This window comes from Physeter macrocephalus, chromosome 4 (genome assembly GCF_002837175.3).
Source record: "Physeter macrocephalus isolate SW-GA chromosome 4, ASM283717v5, whole genome shotgun sequence".
In the NCBI taxonomy this organism is placed as follows: Eukaryota; Metazoa; Chordata; class Mammalia; order Artiodactyla; family Physeteridae; genus Physeter; species Physeter macrocephalus.
In genome coordinates this window covers 74,991,771-75,001,620 of record NC_041217.1, presented here as the reverse complement: position 1 = coordinate 75,001,620, position 9,850 = coordinate 74,991,771, and the positions used below count along the sequence as shown (strand labels likewise).

The following is a 9,850-nucleotide window of genomic DNA, read 5'->3' as shown; positions in this document are numbered from 1 at the left end:
CTACAAATAGTCACCTTGAGGCACATGGTCTCCTCATTCCCTATATTCAATCAGCTGCTAATCTAGTAGATTCCATTGCCACAGACGTTCTCAATTATGTTCACTGTTTTCCATTCTAAACTATCACGTTTCTAGTTTAAATCCTAATTATCTCCTACCCAGAGTATTGCAGTGGACTCCTGGCTAGACTGTCCACCCCCACTATCTTTCTGCTTGGAATTCTGAATGACTTTTATTTATTACCACTAGATTAATCTTCCTAATGAACAGTTCTGATCTGCCACTCTCTGGCCTAAAACCCTTAAATGTCTCCCCGGGATAACTAAATTATTCACTAGTTCCTTATCCTGGCATTCAGAGTCCTCCATGTTCTGGACTCAGTTCTATTTTTCTGGCCTTCGTGCTGACCCCATCACCTAGAATACCTTTCCTTCACCTTTACCTGGCAAACTCCTAAATTCTTTAGAGCTGATTTCAAATACCCACCTCCATCACAAAGTCTTTTTTGTGTGTGGGGGACCCTAAACTGAATATGAACCTTCCTTTGAACCCCTATACCACTTTATTAATACTTTTACTTCAATGCTGACCAGATTTTGCCTTGTATGATAATAATCTGTGTATTCTATGCTTCTCAAACTTTTCCATTAGAAGTGTACCTAATTATACAGGAAAATGAACAGCCCCAAGGCTATCTGTCACAACAGGCTGCCTGGAAAATTAAAATTTAATATGAATTTTTCAGTGTTATTAGTATTAGACTGTTTTAATATAAAAATGTAGTGCTTTTTGACTAACACTCTAGGAAGACGTGTCTACTTAATCTTGAGGATTTAAGGTACACCTGGCACACTGTGAAAACCCTCCCCACAAGCCCACTAAACTTTACAAGCCCACTAAACTTTCTGTGGCAAAGACTGCCTTACTACATATGTATCCCCTGTAAAACTAAAACAGTACCGTCTTCAAATAGACGCTCAAAAAATATTGTTGAACTGTGACTCAGGATACGTTAGCAAGTATTTACTAAATGTTTACCAGGTACCTAGACCTGTACTGTTTCAAGGAGCTCAAGTCTCCATGGGATGACTGTGAACAAGTAAAAAACTGTACATGAGTTAAATCATGAAACGTAAGCCATTTGTGTTCCGCAAGATGACTCAGTCTCTCCATTCCACACCCCAAGTGACACATTGGAATAGTGTGGAGTACCACGTTAAAGTCCACTCTGACTTCTTAATTATTTTCTGGTGATTGATAATTTTCTGCTAACACTGCGCAAAGCTTAATCCTCTTCACCTGGAAATAAAAGGTTTCCATCATTTCGCTCTCCAATTTGAAGCTCTGCAAAGCCTCCTGGGCGCAGGGCGGTGGAGCCGAAGGAATTCTGACCCCATCAAAGGAGCAAAAATGCCAGAGCTACCAGCACCACCCCCTCACGTCCCCCAAGGGCTTCCAATTGGTCCTTGTGGGTCACTCTCTTTCCAGGTTGGCCTTCCAGCTTGCCCGTCGCCTCCCTAGAACCCACATTTAGCCAGCAACTATTGGTAGGTCGTTACGTCATTGCCCTATGTACCCCGCTCCCATTGGCTCCCATAGGAAGGGGCGGCCGCAACGTCACAGGCAAGAGCCGCCATTTTGACTGAGCAACCCTAGTGACAGGAGCCGAAGAAGCAGCGCAGGTTGTCCCGTTTCCCCTCCCCCTTCCCTTCTCCGGGTGACTTCCTGGGTCCCCTACACTCCACAGTCCCGGTCCCGCCATGTCCCAGAAACAAGAGGAGGAGAACCCTGCGGAGGAGACTGGCGAGGAGAAACAGGTGAAATGGAGGGGGTGCGGTGGGCGAGCTGGGGGCGACCGTGATGGGGCGGGAGACGGTCTCCCACCAGTGCAGATTGGTCGCCATGGTCTCGGGCTCTGCAGGGGTTGGCCACTTCTTGCGTCATGCAGGGTGAGCTTCAATACGGCCTGCTGCTTTGGCGCTGGTTGGCTGGGTGGATTGTCAATCAGTGCGGTTCTCTTCTTGATTGGCCAGTAGACCTACCGCTCAACTCATTGAAGCTGTGCTATAATTGGCCGAGCCTGGGCGCGGGGCGGGTGTTTAGAAAGACTGGGTGAATGAAAGGGGTTGGTGGTCCCGGGACGAGATGTGTGTTTTTGGTTAGTAGGGGTAAGATGACCCAACCACTAGGCTGGGGCTCGCTTTCTAAATCCCCAGAAAGATACAAGTCGAGGTGAAGACGTTTAAAAAGGACCAGCACTGGGGGAAGGGAGAAGAGTAATTATTATCATGGCTAGTTTAAGGCGGCAACTTTCTCAAAGAGACCTGTTTTGACCGCTGGAGATGGTCTGTTGCCCACCTTCAAAGAGGACCTTACAAAATTGAAGAGGACTAGAGTTCCAAACAGAATAATGGAGGTTAAACCTAGAAAAGACGCCGACAGAGTCGTGACAAGAAAGACGCCACCATATTCCCCCCAGACTTCCAAGGTAGTGGGACTTGGTTAACCCGCAATTCTGTGATGGAAACACGCCACCCTCTATGGGGGTTTGTATTTGACTTATAACATTTAGTACTGGATTCGGGTTCATGAAATACACCTGGTGTTATGTCTGTGCCAGGTTTTCAAGGGAAGGGAATGTAATTCCACTAAAAAGAGCCACATATTGGCTTCATGTCCTTTTTTAAAGAGTCAGTAAAGAAAAGGCAGCAGGGCCTACAAAAAGCAAGCAGAGGGTAACAGCAACAGTAAGAGCCCCCTCAAGCTAATTGAGCTCTTGGCATGTTCCCCAAACTTCCGTCACTAGGGAAGGTGTTGATTTTTTGGCAAAGCTGGTAGGTAAATACTAGTGAACCTACTGTACCTTAATTTTCTTGAGGTTAAAAAGTGTCATTTTAATCTCTGTTTACCTGTCACCTTCCTACTACAGTGTTTATGGAAGCAATGCTGTCCCATTACTAAGGTGGAGATGTCTGGAGATGGCTACATAGCTAGGCTCCTCCGTAGAGAGACTTATCTGCTGACTAGCTTAGGAGGGAACATCTCAGCAGTTATCCCCCTTGATTTCCCATTGGACCTGTACTGCGTTTTAGGGACAGCTAGGGAACTTTCCTGCTAATTTTGTATCACCAGAAGCCCTGCTAGCCCTTTTCTCTGTCTTTCCTAGCTTCTGTTCTGAGTGAGAAATGGCTTGCTCTTTGAGTGAAGTATTGTGTTTAGGTGTAGGTCACTGGGGTGGTTCCCTGGGTTTTGTGTGAGAAGCAACTTATCTTTTCTTCTCACAATACAGTCATCTTGAGCTTTAGGGATTTGAACAAAGGTCTAGCTTTATTTAAGAACAGAGTGGAAATAGTATGTTTACTAATGGGTAGACCTCCAGGAAAAGGTAATCGTATAAAAGTTATCAGATATTAGAAGCAGTTGCTTCTTAGTGTGTAATTTTGTTGGCCCGTTTGTTTCCTCCAGGACACACAGGAGAAAGAAGGTATGCTCCCTGAGAGAGCCGAGGAGGCAAAGCTAAAGGCCAAATATCCAAGCCTAGGACAAAAGCCTGGAGGCTCCGACTTCCTCATGAAGAGACTCCAGAAAGGGGTATGGGGCACAATCTCTTACCCACTTTCTTCGGAGCCAAAGGGGGCCTTAGGGATGAGATCTGTGGAAGTTCCACTGAACACCGATATGAAGGTTTTGTTGTGGAGCAGTAGTTGAGAAAAATTAGAAACTTGTAAAAAGCAAGGCAGATATTGTAAACCCCTGAAATGGTATCAGTTATCTCCTGATTTCCCACGTAGGATATTAAGGCTTAATGTAGGGGCATTTGGGTATGGGGTTGGGGGAGTAAGGGAAGGATGTTAGAGTCTGGAATGCTGACAGCCTCCAGACATTTGCCTGTTTGGATGGTGGGAGTTTTAGGATTGCACATTTAGGATTAGAGCTAAATTTTGGGGTGTGTCATTTCAGAAAAAGATCAGCCCATCTGTCCTACAGATTTCTTCAACTTGAAATGAATAGTAGATGTCTTTAGACCCTTTAAATTAGCACCAACTATTAACTGTGCTCCCTGAAGAGACTTATTTTTCCTGTCCAGAATGGTCCTTCTCCCAAGGCAGAGCCTTACCTTCATAGCCATCTAGCTCCTGATCAGGTTTCTCAGTCCTCAGAGTACTGAAAGCTGACTGAGGGATTGTATGTCATTAACCTGGAGTGTGTTTCTCTATGTGGATGAAATGGAGAGGGAAGCAGATCCCTGTGGAGAATCCCGGTTACTGAGTCTTAGTCACAGATGATGATGTGATGCTGATTTGCAGTTTACCTTGCTGTAAGCAAGGCAGGCGTGGGCAGGCTGTCAGAGCCATGGAACATGTGTGGGAGTGCTTGCAGTCAGAGGAAAGTGCATTCTCATGAACAAGCCCAGTTTCTATTCATAGTCTGAGAGAATAATTTTTAATTTTGAGGTTGTTAGCTTGAGGTTGATCTCCTGCTGATAGCCCCAGATCGACCCTTCTATGTATCTTATTCATTTCTGTTTCCCCAGCACCAAGCCTGTTGGAGGCTAATAGGTCCTCATAAGCCTTAGTGAATAAAGTCAGTAATTTGGTTGAACCATCCTGTACTCATGGGGCTACAAAAGATGTGGGTACAGAGGATGTAGGAGCTATCTCTTAACTCCAAGAATAATACCCTAGCTGGGAAACTGCTTCCATACCTGAAAAAGTCAGAACACACTGGGGAGAAGACATAAGTAAATGTAATTAATGCTAAGCTCTGTATGCATGAGACTAATCCAAAAGAGACTTGAAAGATCTGAGCGTGGATGAAGGTTTATAGTGGATGTGAGTCTCCTTGTTTTTGAGGAAGACCAGAGCTCCTCACTCACCTAAACCTCCCTCTTATCTCTTAGCAAAAGTACTTTGACTCAGGAGACTACAACATGGCCAAAGCCAAGATGAAGAATAAGCAGCTGCCAAGTGCAGGACCAGACAAGAACCTGGTGACTGGTGACCACATCCCCACCCCACAGGATCTGCCCCAGAGAAAGTCCTCACTCGTCACCAGCAAGCTTGCGGGGTAACCGGGGCCCCCTTCTGCTCCCCTTCCTCACCCACTGGACTTTTATATGTCATAGGCAGGGATGGAATGGGCACCTAGTTGTATCTTCTCAGCTTGCTAGCCAGAAATGACTGTGATTCTCCTGGGGGCTGCTGAGAAGGTAATGTGGGCTGAAGAGAGGCTCTGAGTTCATTTCTTTGGATAAATTGAGATTTCCACACCCTCATGTAGCCCAGGTAGGGGCTCAGAAATAGGAGACTAGGATTGGATAATGCTGCAAACTCTCTTTTTCTTTTGTACAAGAAAGTGGGGAGATGTGACTTCTCCTTTTGGAAGAGAATATCCCAAAATTGGTTAGGCTAGGCCTTGGGAATAATATGACACGTTTAACATCCCAAGGCTAACCTGACATGGTTGGGAAAGGTAGCTTGAATGGGATCTGTTTTCTGTGCTTTAAGTGTTTTGTCCCTTGGGCTGCTACTGCTTCATGTTTCCATTATGGCAGGTTTAGAGAAGCCTCAAAAAGAAAAACTGATTTGCTTGCCTAAAACTATAATGCTCACTTAACCTCCTTTACTCAGTCAGTGTCTTTTACAGTTTGCCCTGGTTCTTAAATAATGTAAAGATTGGAGGATATAATTCACATAAAATGGGTACCTTCTCTCTCTCTTCCAGCAGGTTGCTTTTTGAAAGTATCATGGGATAGTGGAAAGAACACTGGGTTAAGAGTCAAGATATCTGGGTTCTAGTTCCACTCAGTCTAGGCAGAATTGACATGTAACCTTGGTCAAGTCATTTAACCTCTCTGGATTTCTATTTCCTCATCTGTAAAAGAGTTGAATGTAGATAAGATTGATTCTCATTCTAAAATCCTGAAAAAAACTGTGCTGTTCATTGTAAAGCCAAAAGTGAGGAAGGCCCATAGGTGAGCCTACAGAGGGGAACTATTTGAAGACTACATAGGGAGAGAAGTTGAGGTTTGGGGGTTATAAATTCAGGCAAGAGGGCCTCATAAGTATCATGGTCTTGAGGGTCAAGAAAAAAAATTCTAAGAAGCTAGCCATGAAAGCTCTTGCCTCTGCCCTCACCTGCTTTCCTACAGTCTGGGCCCTTGCTGCTACAAAGCTGCTCTGGCAGCCAATCTGTGGGCCTGAAGACACATGCTCAGTCATGCACATTTGGAGTCCCATATTTCACATGTTATCAGCTGCCAGGTGTATTGTTAGGGGGACAAGAAGAAAAGGGATGAACTGAGCGAGCCTCCAGGGCTTAGTGCTACTGCAGGGCTGGAGCAGCAGGTTCTCAGGAGATGAATCACCTTGGAGGAAGCTGGGGAAGGTGGTTAGGGAGAAAGAGAAGGAGCACTGAGAAATCTCTGCCTTCCTAGAGCTCAGTAACCCGGCTCCTGTGCTCTGAGAAGTAGCAATGCTGGTGGAGGAAAGGGGCTGCAGCTGGCCAGCATCATCAATCTAGTTATCACTAGCTTGGCCTGAATGTTACTGAATGCAGCCTGTTAGTTATCACAGAGAGAGCAGGGTGAGAACTAGCTGTTCAGGAGGGGAAGATTCTATAATCCTCTCTTGCCCTCTCAGCTCACCAGTTCTGATGTACCACACATCCGGCCTCATGAGAACGACTGATGAGCTTGCTAATGCACATGTGCGGGGGGGTTAGGGTGTGTCTCTACTTCTTTCCTGACCAGCCATTCACTTTTCAGGCCATCATTCAGATTGGATAGGAAAATGTTGGTGAGGAGGGAATGGAGAGAGCAGGATCCTGTGATTCCCTGGCCCCCAAACTCCTTGGCTGTCACTTGTAATTGTATATAATTTTTGTGTTTCTTGCTCCATTTCCTCATGCTGTCTTCCTTAGTCTAAAGTCCATGTGGGAAGGGGAAAATGCTGAACATCCTTGTATAGTTTCCTCAACTGTCCCAGACATGTTGTACATAGATATGTCATGTTATTATATATATAAATATATATATAATTTTGTACGTTTTCTTCATCTCCGATCTTCTCAAATTTTGTATTGTTTTCTTTTCTGTCTGAGCTGCTTTCTCTATCGGTCAGTATGACTCCTCAAGACTGAGGCCACAGTGAGTCTGGTTTTTAGGAAGGAATAGAAGAAATAGGGAAATCAGAAAAACCGTTGGTCTCTCTCTCCACCTGGTCATCTTCAAGGCTAAGAAAACAAAGAAGCAAGCTACGTTCTTTATATGCCACCTGTTTCCACAGCGTGAAGTACATAGCTTCCATGGCAAAGAAGGGTCATTTCAAAATCCAAATCCAAATTGCTTTGATTAAACCTAGATTATTAAGTCCACTCAAAACAACATGTGTGTTGTCTGGCCCTGACCTCCGTGCAGTTACCACCTGGCCACTGTGTGCCTCCAGTCTGTCTTTGCTGCTGCAAGTGGCTCTGGCCGTGCCTCTGAAACCAAGCCTGCTCTGAGCCAGGCAGTTTACACCCCTGAAAACCTCCAGTTATTTTGATCTTGTCTAAAGAATTTGTTTTTGTTTTTGCTTTCATGGGTAACTCCAAAAAGACAGAGAACATTTTGTTTTGAAGACGGGAAAATACTGAAATTCTCTTTTTTTTAAACAACTCACTGGATAGGATTGAGACATGTGCCAGGTAGCCCTAATGATTGTTAAGTGTGGAAGAGTGATGGGGTAGAGACTGGGGTGGAACTTAGGGTTCTTTCCCTTACTGCTTGACAGTGTTTTCTTTTTCTTCTGTGTTCATCCGCAGTGGCCAAGTTGAATGATGCTGCCCGGGGCTCCTCCAGATCCTGAGACGCTGCCCCCCTGGGTCCTGTGCTGGCTCCTGCCCCTCCCTGCTTTTGCAGCCAGGGGTCAGGAGGTGGCTCGGGCGCGGGCTGGAGAGGCAGAAGCCCCTGCCCGTCGGTGTCCCAGCGCATGGAGCCCCTTGGGCTGAGCACCAAGACCTTGAACCTTTTTTGTTTTTCCTTTTTTTCCAAATAATTGTTGGGAGACATCTCAGTGAAATCCTGGGGGTGGGGTGGGGGGTTGGGAGGGTGGGGTGGGAGATTTGGGGGAATATGAATTAGGGCTTGGAGTTGATAAAAACATTCTTGACTATCCTCCTTAACCATGTGGCTGGTGTGGGGTGGGTGTGAGGAGGAGGAAGTAAAATGGACAAAAGCTGAGAGGCTCTAACTCAGCTCTGTAGAAGAATGCCTTGTTTGCTTGGATGTGGCTGGGGACCTGGTGTCAGATAAAAGAAACTGACCGTCTAGATATGAAAGATGCAGACAGCTCCTCTGGTTCTGCAGAGCAAGCTGAGAACTCAGTTATTCATAAAAAAAAAAAAAAAAGCGCTGTCCTTGAAATAGATTTGCTGCGGGAAGAAGGGCAGTGAGTGTGGGAGAAGGGGGCCATGAGCGTGGGGAGCCCCACAGAGCCCAGGGGACTTTTTCAGTTTGAAATAAAAGACAAAAGAAGACCGGCAAAAAAAACCCAACCCAGAAATACTCTGAAGCAGTTGGTGTGTTTTTTGGGGTTTGGGGAAAGGGAAGAAAAACAAAGACACCATTCAAGGGGAGAAGCCAGTGTGGGGCCCTAAGTTTCTAAGGAACAGGGGCCCTTCATGTGGGATGTGTCTGGGTTCCCCGTTTCCCTAATTTACGGAGAGGGAGCAGGGACGTTGGCATATAGACCAGGACTTCTGACTCCTGTCCAAGCTACTGTTTCTGTAGCTAATGCAGAAGATGCAGCCACCTCAGGTTTTGACTCACAAAATAAGGGGTTTGCGGTGTTTGATCTAAATGGTTTATTGACACCTAAAGCTCAGTACAGGCTAAGCAAAAAAGGAAGCCTGCTCTTCCTTTTCCCTTTCAGTCTTCCATTCCTTCACAAGCTCTCATGTCTGTGAAGGAGAAATGTGACCTCTAGTAATAAGCCAAAAGGAACTCAAGCCTTTCTGCAAGTGGCCAGCAGGGGGCAGAGTCACTTCTTTCCTCATGATGTCCTAACCATCACTGGAATCCTGCCACTGAAAAAAGTTTAAAACTACTTGTGAGTGTAATATACAAAAGAAATGTTACCCAAGGAGAAACAAACTCACTTGTCTCCTCTCACACTCACACCAGTCTACCATGTGTGAAGATTGAAACTTGCCCATTTGCCCAAGTTTGATTAGGAGAATTTATCATGGTATTTTCCCAAATGTGATTGGCTTCTCAAATGAGTATGCATCAAGGAAGATAAACAGCGTCCAGGAGACATAGATATTCCAGAGAAATCTCTATCATATTGAGGGGGAGGAGCACTTCTAAACTAGAGAAGGAATGTTCTCAGTATCTAACTCATTCTCTCTTCTTAATCAGAAACTTTCCAAATAAGTTTTCAGCTCCTCGGGATGTTACACTGAGTTGCTCTCTCCTGATTTAGCCAGGGGATTGTGATGCCTCCTAACCATCAGCCTTTCTGAACAGCATGCTAGACACTAAGTGAGCCAGGTGGTTTGGAGAAATATATTAAAGGCATTCCCTACCTTTGTGGGGCTTATTGTCTAACTGGAAGAAAATATATGAAAAAGTTCATATACTTCAAAAGGTATAAACTATCTTTTTTTTATATACAGAGAACATTTAAAATTTTTACTAAGTGATTAGAGCCATTTTTCTCTGGTCTCCACGTTTTGGGGTTGTTTTTAGATACTTCTTCATTTTTTTTTTTTTTGGTCACATGGGCTCTTAGTTCCCCGGCCAGGGATCAAACCCACACCCCCTGCATTGGAAACACAGAGTCTTAACCACTGGACTGCCAGGGACTTC

General features: G+C 45.2%; 1 protein-coding gene across 1 annotated transcript; it reads left to right on the top strand.

The window, feature by feature from the left end:
- The first annotated feature begins 1,615 nt into the window (after positions 1 to 1,615).
- Positions 1,616 to 8,543, top strand: ENSA (endosulfine alpha). Its single transcript, XM_007122298.4, has 4 exons — positions 1,616 to 1,817; positions 3,466 to 3,591; positions 4,901 to 5,067; positions 7,804 to 8,543. The coding sequence occupies exons 1-4, from the start codon at positions 1,761 to 1,763 to the stop codon at positions 7,817 to 7,819; spliced, it is 366 nt and encodes a 121-aa protein (XP_007122360.1). The 5' UTR covers positions 1,616 to 1,760; the 3' UTR covers positions 7,820 to 8,543.
- The last annotated feature ends 1,307 nt before the right edge of the window (positions 8,544 to 9,850 follow it).